Raw genomic sequence first — 14,895 nt, 5'->3', positions numbered from 1 at the left:
AATCACAAAAAACAACATAAAGTTTTACAATTAAAATAATCAATGATCAGAAACTAAAAAATATTTTTATTGTCCAGAAAATAATGTCATTTTATTATGAAAAATTCTTTTACTTTTACTAGTATCTATAATTGTTTTATTATAATGATGAATTCGGACGTTAATGTAGGTGAAAATTATTAATTTTAATAAATTGGAATAATGTGACTCTAAAAAGGAATAATGTTTGAAATGGTTGTTTAAGTTCTTAAATAATAATTGTTCTGTTAATTCTTTTAATATTTGGACATTAACAATATTAACATTAATACTTTTATTAATGTTTATGTGGCACTGTAGCACTTTTTCGGCAGTAGAGCAAATAATAACAACATCGTTGGATGGATAAGTTAAATTTAATGTATCTCTTTGGTTGATGAATGATGTCAACAAGTCTGCTCGGTCTCCTATAAGTGCGTTTACACAGTCTTCACATTTCAAAATTTTCGATATTTTATAAACGACATATCCTGAAATGTATATAATAACTTCTCTCTTGTAATGTGTAAATGATAAGTTCCTTAATTGAAGTGATATAAATTTCGTATTGGATATGTCATCGTTTTCATCAACACATTCGTCTTCAACAATTCGTTCTCTGCCACAAGACTTATTAATTATTTTTTCAGGAGCCATAACTGTAATCAGTTCTAAAGGAATACAATTTCCTCTAAAACTATCCCTTAGTTCTAAATGTTTTAACATTTTTTTATAAGCTGCCTTAAACTGTTTAGCAGTTGGATTATTGTTATAACCCCCCATTGATCTAATTAACCCAAAAAAAGTTCCTTAAGTAACCTTAAGTTAAAAAATTAAGTTGACTTAATTTATAGGTTGGAATATACACTAATAAATTTGTTTCCACTAATTGTTTGTACAAATGTTGAAGACTATTAATACAAAATAGAAATCCCAAAACTCCCATTTTTCTCTTGCTTTCTCAAAGCTTTACCCCGTTAACTAAAGTTAATGATTTTAAATATTCAGCAGTTTCAGTTAAAAAGTCATTAATTTTGATATAATTCTCTGTATTTAAAGGCTTTTTATAATCTTTTTGTGACATATTTCTAGAATTAAAAACATCAAACAAATTATTTAAGATACGAATAAAATTAGTAGCAGCAGAGTTACTAAATTGTTGTAACTGTAAAACTTGTGTTGAATATTCAATAGCATGTGCCACAGAGTTACTAAATAATTGTGTTGCTAACCTTACTTTCATTTTTTGTTTTTTATAATTAATATGAGATTTTTTAAGTTTATTTCGTAAATGAACCCCCTCTTCCTCTTGGAGTTTATTTAATTCCTTAATATATTTCCACTCTACAGTTTCACCATTATCATCAACTAAAATTACTTTATCTCCTAGTGTGTTTCTTAATAATTTTATCATATGACACGGGTCGAACAGAACTGCAATTTCTTTATTTAAATTTTGTAAAGTAAATGTAGATTTTAATGAATTTAATTGAAAACTACACCCTAACTCCTTTACCATTGTCACATTATTTGATGCGCCATCAAAAGTTACTGATATCACTTCTACACCAGATTGATTTACCAAATTTAAGCATTGTAATAATAAATTTTGTTTTTGTTGGCCAATTAATAAATCAATTAAGAAATACCCTACGGGAAGTTTCCAAGAGCTATTAATACATACTAACATAAATACTATTGCTTCCTTGGCAATTGAATGACAATCCGTTTGTAAGTCAACTCCATAATCCACATATCCATAATATCGTTTTCCATCCCATTGAACATGCTGGCGGATAGCCATCTCATCAACTGTTAAATTACAGAGCAATTTATATGGTGTATTCATGGCCTTTATCTTGATATTGTCCATCTTGATATTGTTTTGGGATGGGATAATGCAGAATTAAAAGTAGTTCTTACATAATTATATGCTTTAACGGAATAAAAATGTCATGTTAAAGCGAAGGTTTTCAGTTCACTACCATATTTTCCTTTAGTAAACAGTTGTCTGTGTAAAAATTCGTTATTTGGTCCTATTACAGCTAAAGTTTCTAAAGTTTCATCTGCAACTTTTCCTTTTAAGGACTTAATAATATCTTCTAAAACTGCAACTTTTTTCTTATAACGATTAAGGGAGACTCTAAGAGTTTTAATTGTTTTTCTAGCTCTTCTTAATTGTTTCCTTAACTTTAATTTTCTAGGTGTAACAGCCTACAATAAATGAAACCAAATTAGCCCGTTGAAGGCAAAAAATGTGACTAGAGCAGCCAAAATCCCAACATATGAAACAATAGTTAGACATATGAAGACAACAGTGTTGTATGCATGTGAAACATGGACCATGAACCAGAAAGAATAAAAATAGTTGTATAAAGGTAGCTCACGGTGAATTGCATACAAGAACATATACCCTATTCCACGAACATACGCCTGTTTTGGATTCCTTCGACAACGAATATTTTACTGTGCAAAATAAGAAGAAAGAAAGTAAATTGCAAATTACATTGTTGTTTATTGGAATAATTATTAGCGCCATTTACTTTCGTACTTCTTATGTTGCACACTAAAATATTCGTTGTCGAAGTAATCCAAAACAGGCGTATGTTCGTGGAATGGCCCATAGCAGAGCTGATGGGGATATATATAAGATACCAAAAAATCACGGCTCAGAGAGTTCGATGATTGGGACCTGTTTTACTAATGTCAAAGGAAATAAAGAGTTCTCAAATCAGGTAAAGGGGGGAAGAAGAGAAGAGAGAGACTGAGAAAGAAGTGGTTTGATGCTCTCCGGGCTGACATATAAGAACTAAGAACAAGGGACTGACAAGAGAACAGGCAAAGGATCGGAAAAAGTGGAAGAAACTATTGGTTTCAAAAACAATGCTAGTAAATCAGATATAATATTTTACGAGATTACATTACAGTATTAGTATGGTGTTGGACTTACTGAATTATTTTTTATGGTAGGTGAAGTCAGAGGTGTTTTTTGTACAGTTGATGGTAGTTCTCTATTTCGTTCTTCATAATAACTGATAGATCCATAAGTACTGATGGATGGTTGTCTTATATCAGGTACAGAACATTGAATATCCGCTAAAGCAACTCGCTGAAAAAGAAGTATATATGTTTAGTCTTAGTCTATCAGGTAATATGAAAATACTTCTTACCTCAGATGGTATGGCATTCTTTTTCAGAGATAGAGAAAACGGAGATTTTTCGTAATCAAAGGCATCATCGTTAAAATGTAGATGACACACACGTAAATATTTAAATACGTCTTCACTGTTTATGTTTAAAGCGAATCTCCAGGACTCCCGTCTTTCATTGACCATTGGAAAACTACAAATAATACCAGTTTTAAGTCGATGGATTAATAGTAAATTAAATAGCTTGATTCAACTGAAAAGCACGCTCTTGATTATACACCATCAAATTAAAGTAATGTATCAAAAGTAACTGTATTAATCAGTAATAATGACTAACTTATGTTTACATGCTTTATTTACTTTATCACCCTGTATAATGATTATGTGAGAAGTTTGATGAAATATGGTGTGTAAATTTTTGTAATATTTTTTTAAGTTATATTACTGTAGCGGAAGAGAAATCTTGGCCGATCCCCGTATAACAGTAAACACCTCGAGAATGACGTAATCGGATGTGCTAGGCCTCGCCGGAGAATTCTGGAAGGTACGTCACGTAGGCGGAACAAGCCGATAGCTCGAGATGGGAGTCGATTGTTCCAGAATAACAACTGGGTATAAATACGGGCATATTTTGTGAATAAGTTTAGTGTATAAGATAAATTCGTCTGTAACTTATATAAATAAAGTCGTATATAAATTACGAACCGCTAGTTTTATTGTAATTAGAAGTAATTACACTAATCACGCTACAGTTGGTGTCGGTGTTCGGTAAACTTAGTGCGATATAAATAAGTGAATTACAGAGAGACTTTAAAAGACTTTTGAACTTTATTCGTCGGGAATAACCGGAGTGCGTTAATTGTTCGGTATTCGGAAAGACTTTAAAAGACTTTTGGACTTTATTCGTCGGAAATAGTTAAAGTGCGTTGATTGTTCGGTATTCGGAAAGACTTTTAAAAGACATTTTGGAAAGTACGTGTGTGCCGACCAAAGATGTTGCTACGAGAACTTACAGTAAAACAGCTCCGTGAACAGCTAGAGGAACGGGATCTGGACAGCAGTGGGCTCAAGATAGTCCTACAAGAACGACTCGAGGAAGTCCTAACGAAGAACGGAGATGATCCAGAGACGTTCCACTTCCAGTCAGCAGAACAAGCAATCTTATCGAAATTAAAAACTGTTTCTGAAACGATTGATGATACTTCTAAGATAAGCAACGAGAAATTTGAAAGTGTTTCTCAAAAGATCGATGAAACTTCTAGACAGAACAACGAGAAACTTGAAGAAGTTAGTAGAAAAAGCGACGAGAAATTCGAAAATGTTGCTAAAAGATTCGATGAGACTTCTCAAATAATTAAAGAGGTCTGTAGGCAAAACAACGAAAAACTAGAAGAAGTTTGTAAACAGAACAATGAGAAATTTGAAGAAGTTTCTAGAACATTCGATAAGATGCAGAAAAGTGTAGAGACCGTAGAAGAAAAGATCAAACAGCTAGAGAGCAGGATAACCGATACAAAAGTACAACCATCAGTTAATGCAGCAGCGTTAGATCCTTTAGTGAAAGATGAACTACCGAGAGACGAAACGTCGCATAATATGAGATTCAAATTACCACCATTTGATGGAAAGTCCTCTTGGTCCATATATCTTAGACAGTTTGAAGCTATTGCGACCGCCAATCATTGGACCGAACAAGAAAAGGCTGTTTCCTTGACTGCTGCTTTACGAGGTGATGCTGCAGATATATTAAGGTCAATTCCCAAGGGTCACGAAAATTGTTACCAGACCTTGTTCACTCGTCTAGAAAAACGCTATGGAGATGCCCATCTACAACAAGTATACAAAGCACAACTGCGAAGTAGAAGTCAACGAGCAAGTGAGAATCTGCAAGAATTTGAAGCAGATGTGGCTCGTGTGGTGCGGTTGGCTTATCCAGAGGTGCCAGACAGCGTTTTAGAAGAAATTGCAGTAGATACCTTCGTCAATGGGCTGAAAGATAATGAACTACAGAAAGCTTTACGACTAGCAAGACCGAAAGTTTTAGATGAAGCACTTGCTATTGCATTGGAACACGAAACGGCTAGTCAAACTTCACGAGGCCATAGAGTAAGAACCATTGAAGAAAGTGACGAACACAACGATGAACGTCTGGAGGAAATGATACGGAGAGTATTAAGTAATCAGATGCCAAAGAGACGCGAGCCTAGATGTTGGAATTGTGGAGACGTAGGCCACATTCGTCGTAATTGTAAGAAGATCGTACAGCCGTCGGAAAACTAGAGCGGGTCGACACCAAGGGGCAACTGCCGACCTCGAGAACTAGAGCCCCCATAGTAACTGTCAACCTTACGTCCTCCGGTGGAATCCACAACTTATACATCGAAGGTCGTATCAGTAATAGATGTAGATCATTTTTGGTGGATACAGGTGCAACGAGAACTATCGCACGTCCAGATGTAGTACGAGACCATAATAAATTATCACCTGCAACAGTAAAGCTTAGAACAGCGACTGGTGAGCTAATTAATACATATGGCGAGGCTAATATGTCAGTATCCATTGGCCAGACCACAGTTGAACATCAAGTATTAATTGCCGAGATCTCCGACGAGTTCATATTGGGGATGGACGTACTACGAAAAGTGGGGGCAATATTGGATGTTCAAAATGGAGTTCTCAGGATCAACGGTGAAGAGTTGCCCTTTCACGTCGACAAAGAAGATGTCATCCGCTTACTAACTACATGCGACGTAACCATACCCGGTAATAGTGAGAAAATTCTGATGACCATGCTTGATGGACACTGCCGAGAGGGAAGTTTAAGGATGGTCGAAGATGTAGAAAATGTCGAGTTCCTAACGGCGAAAACTTTGGTAAAAGTTCGAGATGTCATCCCTGTAAGAGTTATGAATTTAAGGGAAACTGCTATTAAGTTAAGTAGAGGAGCTTTGATCGGACAGTGTGTTCCCGTGGCTTCAATTTGCTCTATGAATACCAATGAGAAATCATCAAAGTCAAAATATCCAAAAGACCTTGTCGAGATGATCATTGAAAGATGCCAAGACCTTGACTATGAACGAACGGAAAAAGTAAGGTCTATGCTGATAGAGTATCAAGATGTTTTTGCTATTGATAAGAAGGATAAGGGCAAAACAAGCATAGTAACGCATAAAATAAATACCGGAGACGCTCAGCCAATCAGACAACGGCCTAGACGACTTCCATTTGCGAAAAGAGATGAAGCCGAAGAGATTATCAAGGATATGGACAAACAAGGGGTAATTGAACCATCGAACAGTCCATGGACATCACCAGTAGTTCTGGTAAAGAAGAAAGATGGTTCAACGCGTTTTTGTATCGACTACCGCCAGCTCAATGCGGTAACAAAAAAAGATAGTTATCCTTTGCCCAGAATAGACGATACATTGGATACTCTCTCCGGTTCTCGTTGGTTTTCCACACTCGATTTAAAAAGTGGATATTGGCAAGTAGACATGGAGCCAGCCGATCGGGAGAAAACCGCATTTTCGATAGGATCAGGGCTTTGGCAGTTTACGGCTATGCCGTTTGGTTTATGTAATGCCCCTGCCACATTTGAAAGATTAATGGAGGCAGTTTTAAGAGGTCTAACATGGAAAACATGCCTGGTTTACTTGGATGATGTAATTGTGGTTGGAAGGTCCTTTGATGAACATGCCAAGAATCTAATAGAAGTCTTTCAACGATTGAGGGCAGCGAACTTGAAGTTAAGTCCGAAGAAATGTCACATGTTTCGACGAGAAGTTAAGTATTTGGGACATATTGTATCGAGTAATGGTGTAACAGCTGATCCTGAAAAGATTGAAGCAATTAAAGATTGGCCAGTACCAAAAGATAAACATGAAATTAGAAGTTTCCTTGGCCTATGTACATGTTACCGACGATTTGTCAAAGGATTTGCCAATATCTCCAAGCCCCTAACAAAGTTGACGGAGGAGGGCAAAGAATATACATGGAGTGAAGAGTGCCAAAAAGCTTTCGAACAACTACAAATGGCTCTGATCAGTGCACCGATATTAAGCTACCCGGGACAGGCAGGAAAATTTGTTTTGGATACCGATGCTAGCAACAGTGCTATAGGAGCTGTTCTCTCCCAAATCCAGGACGGACAGGAAAAAGTCATCGCTTATTTCAGCAAAGTCCTGTCGAAACCGGAAAGAAACTATTGCGTTACCAGAAGAGAACTGCTGGGTGTAGTGAAGGCTTGCGAACATTTCCATAAATACTTGTATGGCAGAAAGTTCCTTCTTCGCACCGATCACGCTGCTCTAAAATGGCTCATACAATTCCGTAATCCAGAGGGCCAGATGGCAAGATGGTTAGAACGATTACAAGAATATGATTACGAGATAGAACACAGGGCCGGAAGAGTTCACTCAAATGCTGATGCCCTTTCGAGACGACCATGCAGTGCGAATTGTAATCACTGTGCCAAATTAGAGGAACGATTTTGCCCCGTGAGACGAACCACCGTAATTAATGAGCAATGGCAGCCCCAACAGTTACAAGACGCCCAAGAAGATGATCCATGTATAAAAAGAGTATTGGATTGGATGCGGCAAGGTGAGAGACCTAGTTGGCAGAACATTAGTGCATGTAGTCCAGAAGTCAAGGCCTACTGGAGCCAATGGAATTGCCTGGTACTAAAAGATGATCTTCTGTACAGAACCTTTGAGAACGATGATGGTACAGAATCTAAGCTTCAGTTAATTGTACCTAAAAGTAAAGTGTCAGAAGTATTGCGTCAGTTGCATGACGGTACATCAGGTGGACACTTTGGTATTACGAAGACTCTGCAAAAGGTTCGAGAACGGTTCTATTGGGTGAACTGTAAAGATGATGTAAGAAGATGGTGCCGAAAATGTGAACCGTGTGCATCCGGTAATGGTCCGGTTGGTAAAAAGAGAGCACCCATGAGACAGTACAATGTTGGAAGTCCTATGGAAAGAGTAGCTATCGACATTGCAGGTCCATTTCCAGAAACCGATGCTGGAAATAAATACATCCTGGTAGCCATGGATTATTTTACAAAATGGACTGAGGCCTATGCATTACCAAATCAAGAAGCTGCTACCGTTGCAGAGGTACTTGTTAAAGAATTCTTTAGCCGATTTGGTGTTCCCTTGGAGATCCACTCCGACCAAGGGCGAAACTTTGAGTCAGCTCTTTTCCAAAACGTTTGTAAATTGATTGGTGCCAATAAGACCAGAACAACACCCCTGCATCCTCAATCAGATGGGATGGTCGAGAGGATGAACCGAACGATGGGTAAACACTTGTCCAAAGTTGTATCTGAACATCAGCGAGATTGGGACCAACACATTCATTAATTCCTGATGGCCTACCGCTCGGCCGTAAATGAAACTACAGGACAAACACCAACCTGCCTGATGTTGGGTCGTGAAGTTCGGTTGCCCTGCGACCTAGAGTTTGGCTGCGGACCTTCCGAGGAACATGTTGCAGGCGAAGACTACGTTGACCGCCTGAAATTACGAATGAACAACATTCATGAACTTGCCCGACAACACATCCAGATAGCCAGTGACAGAATGAAAGATCAATATGATTCTCGATGCAAGAATGAAAGCTTCGAAGTAGGTGATCTTGTCTGGCTTTATAATCCGCAACGTCGTCGAGGCTTGTGTCCTAAACTGCAAAGACAATGGGAAGGTCCGTATGAAGTTAAGAAGAAAATAAATGACGTAATATATAGAATTAAGAAGTTGCCAAACGGTAAACCAAAAGTTATTCACATAAATCGTCTTGCACCATATGCTGGCTCAAATGAAACAGAAGAAGCACGAGTCCTCCAACAGGAGATGAAAGATGTCGCACAGCCAAGTTTTAATCAATTTATGTCAAATTACGCAGCGAGAAAGAGTGCTAGATTCGGCGTGACCACAGAAGTTCAGCAAGATCTGTTTGGTGTTCCAGAAAACGTCTCTCTGGCCCACTGTGTTGCCCAAGACCTCGAGATGACTAAAGGAATATCGTCCGTATTCAATAGAAAGTTCGGCCGCCTGGACGAGTTAAGAAATCAGCAGCCTAAAATTGGAAGAGTACTGCGATTGGAAGATGGTCCTCGATCTTTGCTGTATATGGTGACCAGAAAGTCTTATACGGACACGCCAAGCTACGAGAACATATGGCGTGCTCTAACTAATTTGAAGAAAATCGTGTGTAATTATGACATCAAAAATTTGGCTTTACCAAAAATAGGCCATGCAGTAGAAAATCTGGATTGGAAGATTGTGAGAAGCATGCTTGAAGTGGTCTTCAGAGGAACTGGTGTACAAATCACTGTGTGTTGCATGAACCCGAAGATGTCGTACCCTTCAAAGACAGTAGACTGTTATTTCTTCTTGAAGGGTGTATGCAGAGCTGGAGAGTCGTGTAGATTCCGCCATCCTGGGCCTTCATTTAGAGTTGCTGATCGAGACGCTCAGATCTTAAGAGGGGAGCAGTGTAGCGGAAGAGAAATCTTGGCCGATCCCCGTATAACAGTAAACACCTCGAGAATGACGTAATCGGATGTGCTAGGCCTCGCCGGAGAATTCTGGAAGGTACGTCACGTAGGCGGAACAAGCCGATAGCTCGAGATGGGAGTCGATTGTTCCAGAATAACAACTGGGTATAAATACGGGCATATTTTGTGAATAAGTTTAGTGTATAAGATAAATTCGTCTGTAACTTATATAAATAAAGTCGTATATAAATTACGAACCGCTAGTTTTATTGTAATTAGAAGTAATTACACTAATCACGCTACATTACATTGCATTAATATATATTTAGAATAAACAACTAACAGACTACGACATCTTGAGCATATACATATATAAAAAAAAAACAAAGCAATACAATGCTAAAATAAGTAACTCGGTACTTTTTACAATTACAAACAATCGGACCTAATACCACCCTGGCCCAGGTGTCGAATGTAAACAAACCGGCGCGGCATTAGAATTTAAATACTGTTCAATACTTACGTAAACAAATGAATACTTCTTTTATCACGTCGGCATACTTTAGTTTTGTTGTATACACATTGTTTTACAATACATCGACTCATTTTGACACTAAAATCACAAAAAAAAACAGAAACTATTTTGATATTCACAATTTAATTGCTTGCGTTAACCTTCAACGGCACGAAACAAAATATGAGCTTCGAACATTATCGGCGGTTCTCCTCACGATACGATGCTAATGTCCACTCCAATTGGTGAAATAGCGTAGGTAGGGATAAAGAAGAATTTGGCACGCTGCGCAATGAACGGCCCGGATTACGTTACGTACACTCGATACGCATCGTATCCGCCATGTTTTACCGTAGCGCCTTATGGGAAAACATGGCGGATACGATTCGTATCGAGTGTTCGTAATCCGGGCCCATGTTACATCTCGGTGTTTTCATTAATCTAAGGTAAAATACTAATTATGTTACAAAGCTGCCAAATCTGATAAAACGAGATCCTTAAGATGCTACATCAACGATACTCAACCTTTTTTTCCCTGGGCTACATAGCAGCTATTGCCACAGCTTGCGGGCCGCAATCTAGGAAAAGTAATATACAGTATGATACAAATGAAAGGAATAAATTCGTTATTTCGTAAATTGGCGACTATAAGAAAAAATCCTGAAACAGGTCGATTATTTTGAAATTATGATTTTTTTGACATATATGTTATACTAGTGACGTCATCCACCTGAGTGTATTGACGTAATCGATGATTTTTTTAACTAGAATAAAGTTCGTGTGCTAGCTTATTTGAAAGGTTATTCAATGCTCTATTCAGCAATTTAAACATTTTTTACATATTTCATTTTTAAATATGAAGATGCGCACAGGCATGATCAAGCAAAGAACGTGAAGAGCAAGTAAGTGCAACTTTTGAGAGTTTTATAGTTCATCATCATTCTCTTTGCCTTATCCCTATGCGGGGTCGGCTTCCCTAATTGCATTTCTCCACACAATTCTATCTTGGGCCATATCAATGTTAAGCCCCTTTACCAACATGTCCTGCCTTATCGTCTCCCCCCAGGTCTTCTTTGGTCTTCCTGTCCTACTCCTTCCAGGAATCTGCACTTCAGCTATTCTTCGTATTGGGTGGTTAACGTCTCGACGTTGAACATGACCAAACCATCTTAACCTATGCTCTCTCATTTTGGCATCAATTGGTGCCACACCTAGACTTCCCCTAATATACTCATTTCTAATTTTATCCTTATTTGTCACTCCACTCATCCATCTAAGCATTCTCATTTCCGCCACATGCAGTCGCTGTTCCTCTTTCTTTTTCACTGCCCAACATTCAGTTCCGTACATCATACCCTAATAGCACAAGGACGTCCAATGGACGTCCATTGGACGTCCTTCACGGACTTTAGGGACGTCCTTCGGACGTCCGTTTTCGTCCGAGGAACGTCCTTTATACATCCTATTTTGGTCCAAATGTCGCGCTACCGAACGTCCATTGGACGTCCATCTAAGGTCCGAGGGGACGTATATTGTAACTTAATCGGACGTAAATTGGACCTTAATCGGACGTTCTAGGGGACGTAAATTGGACCTTAATCGGACGTCCTAGGGGACGTAAATTGTACCTTAATCGGACGTAAATTGGACCTTAATCGGACGTAAATTGGACCTTAATCGGACATAAATTGGACCTTAATAGGACGTAAATTGGACCTTAATCGGACGTAAATTGGACCTTAATCGGACGTAAATTGGACCTTAATCGGACGTAAATTGGACCTTAATCGGACGTAAATTGGACCTTTATCGGACGTAAATTGGACCTTAATCGGACGTAAATGGGACCTTAAGCGGACGTAAATTGTACCTTAATCGGACGTAAATTGGACCTTAATGGGACGTCCTAGGGGACGTGAATTGGACCTTAACAGGACGTCCAATTTTGGTCCAAAGTCCAAGTTGCCAAACGTCCAATGGAGGTCCACCTAACGTCGGAGGGGACGTTCGGTGGACGTCATTTGGGCATTCATAGGATGTCCCAGTTTGGTCCAATGTCTTGCTGCTGAACATCCATCTAACGTCCTGGAAGGTCATTCGGTGGACGTCTAGCGACGATATTTAGACCTGTGGAGAATGTATTGTGGGAAATAAAAAATATATTTTTTAAGGAACTTATATTTCATCTTATATCAAATTACAATTATTGGATATTACATTATTTACATTAAATTACAATACACTTCTCCAAGAAATTAACGCACCACCTTAAATATGGGGTATATTTGATGTCTCGTATTTCCTAAACCTGTTGTCCCATCTAAGTGATGTTTTTATAATATTATAGCCTAGGCTATAGGTTACCTCCTTAAGCTTGTCATGCACAGGGAGCTATGCTGTAATATATGTATATTATATCATATCGCTCTCTATAGTAATGTGATATAATATATATTACAGTATAGCTCCCTGTGCATGACAAGCATAAGGAGGTAACATATTCTAGGGCCTAGGCTAGAACATTATAAAAAAATCACTTGATGCAACAACAGGTTTAGGAAATTCGAGACATCAAAAATGCCCAATTTTTAAGGTGGTGCGTAATGGGCTGTATATACAGGGTGTAACAAAAATACAGGTCATAAATTAAATCACATATTCTGGGACCAAAAATAGTTCAAATGAACCTAACTTACCTTGTACAAATATGCACATAAAAAAAAGTTACAGCCCTTTGAAATTACAAAATGAAAATCGATTTTTTCGATTATATCGAAAACTATTAGCGATTTTTTATTGAAAATGGACATGTGACATGTGGCATTATTATGGCAGGAATATCTTAAAGAAAAATTATGGTGAAATTTGTGCACCCCATAAAAATTTTATGGGGGTTTTGATCTCTTAAATCCTCCCAAACTTTTGTGTATGTTCCAATTCAACTTTATTATTGTGGTACCATTAGTTAAATTCAATATTTTTGTTTCTTAGTATTTTTCAGATAAGGCAGTTTTTATCGAGTTGCGACTTCTTTTTTAATATGTCCACGTAAAAATTTTATGGGGGTTTTGTTCCTTTAAACCCCCCAAATGTTTGTGTATGTTCCAATTAAACTATTACTGAGGTACCATTAGTTAAACAGAGTGTTTTCAAAACTATTTTGCCTCTTTGTATTTTTTCGATAAGGCACGTTTTATCGAGTCTGGCTTCTTTTTTAATATGGTTCAAAATATACCTAAAAATGTAAAGCATAAATAAGTTTGCATATTATTACCAAGTCTCCATAATCGTACTTAACCATATACAAATATGTGGTGGATTTGACAAATATTCAAAATATTTCGATAAAAATTGACTTTTCGAAAAAGCAATAAGAGGCAAAAAAGTTTTTAAAACGTTGTTTAAATGGTAGGTACTACAATAATAATTAAATTGAAACGTGCACAAAAGCACATTGTTTTCGATACATTGGAAAAAATCACTTTTCATTTTGTAACTTCAAATGAGTGATAAAGGCACAGAGACTTAGATCACGAGGTCACATTGAAAGGATGCCAAAAACGAGGACTCCGAAAAGAGTACTAAACTACACTATAGCTTCAAGAAAGAGAAGCGGAAGACCGCAAAATAGATGGAAGCAAGAGGTCGAAAAAGATTTGGAAAGAATGGTGTTACAGGGTCAGAAAAGAAAAATGAATAAGAGGAAGGAATGGAGAAAAATCACATATCAAGCCAGAGAAGATCTCAGTACATAAAGAAACGTGAAAATGAAGAAAAAAACAAACTTTTCAAGCCATGGGCCTCTAAGGCCCTTGGTGCTATTAATATATAACTTCAAAGGGCTGTAACTTTTCTTTTGTGCACATTTGTACTAAGGTAAGTTAGGTCCAATCAAACTATTTTTGGTCCCAGGATATGTGATTAAATTTATGACCTGTATTTTTGTTACACCCTGTATATATATATAAAGGTTATATTTGGTTCTTGGGACATCAAAGTATATTTTTTAGACATTCCCTGGATATAGTCACTGATGTGACATACCTCCGATTTGTTTTTTCATGAGTTTTTTAAGAGAGACTAAAAACTTTTTTTATGGTCACCTCCTGTTTTCATATATTTTTTGACATGTTTTGTAGTAAATTCAACTATCTATTTACTACAAGACATGTCAAAATTTACATGTGAAAGCAGGAGATGATCCTAAAAATGGTTTTTCGTCTCCTACAAAATTCATGAAAAATCAGATAGGAGAATTTGTACATTACAATTCTCTGATGTTTGGGAAAAAGGGCTTAAGTCAGAAATGCACATCGATAATGTTTTGATGATTTCTGGACCAGAAAAATCGGCTCTTTTTATTGGTACATACAGTTTACGTCTACAACAGTTTTTTGCTGGTCCAGAAATCATCAAAACATTAGCAATGTGCAATTCTGACTTACGCCCTTTTTGCCAAACATAAAAAAAGCAATCTGGTCATAACTGACCAATGAGCAATTTTAATTTAACCTAAATTACTACTGTTTCTTAAAATGAAGAGCTTACCCGATAGCGTCTCTTATCTAATCTAACAAGATCGTGCACTATTCTAACATACACAGCCACATCACGCACTATGCTCTGCTTTTCACTATCACCTATCACTCAAACTAGTTCAAAAGGCTTTGTCCTCTTCAATCTTCTAGTTTGCCCAGTAGTATCGAGGA

At 37.4% G+C, this 14,895-nt stretch overlaps 2 protein-coding genes across 2 annotated transcripts in view; one reads left to right on the top strand and one right to left on the bottom strand.

Annotated features, from left to right (window-relative positions):
- LOC114329653 (uncharacterized) overlaps positions 1–14,895 on the top strand; it is a 90,930-nt gene that overhangs the window by 55,944 nt on the left and 20,091 nt on the right. The window lies entirely within an intron of this gene.
- LOC126887747 (uncharacterized) lies at positions 1,965–10,408 on the bottom strand. The gene is made up of 4 exons (XM_050655518.1): positions 10,196–10,408; positions 3,189–3,360; positions 2,969–3,127; positions 1,965–2,232 (listed from the first exon to the last, which is right to left on the bottom strand). Exons 1-4 carry the CDS (start codon positions 10,276–10,278, stop codon positions 1,972–1,974), a joined length of 675 nt encoding a protein of 224 aa, XP_050511475.1. The 5' UTR covers positions 10,279–10,408; the 3' UTR covers positions 1,965–1,971.

This window comes from Diabrotica virgifera, chromosome 7, assembly GCF_917563875.1.
Source record: "Diabrotica virgifera virgifera chromosome 7, PGI_DIABVI_V3a".
Taxonomy (NCBI): Eukaryota; Metazoa; Arthropoda; class Insecta; order Coleoptera; family Chrysomelidae; genus Diabrotica; species Diabrotica virgifera.
The sequence above is the reverse complement of the archived record's forward strand: the minus strand, read 5'-3'. Positions and strand labels throughout refer to the sequence as shown.

What these genes read in the sequence shown, in the direction of transcription:
- LOC126887747 (XM_050655518.1), bottom strand. Translation starts at nt 10,278, where the DNA reads ATGAGTCGATGTATTGTAAAACAATGTGTATACAACAAAACTAAAGTA. An exon ending in AGAATGCCATACCATCTGAG is followed by an intron (nt 3,128 to 3,188) that starts GTAAGAAGTATT and finishes CTTCTTTTTCAG; the next exon opens with CGAGTTGCTTTAGCGGATAT. An exon ending in CTACCATAAAAAATAATTCA is followed by an intron (nt 2,233 to 2,968) that starts GTAAGTCCAACA and finishes CATTTATTGTAG; the next exon opens with GCTGTTACACCTAGAAAATT.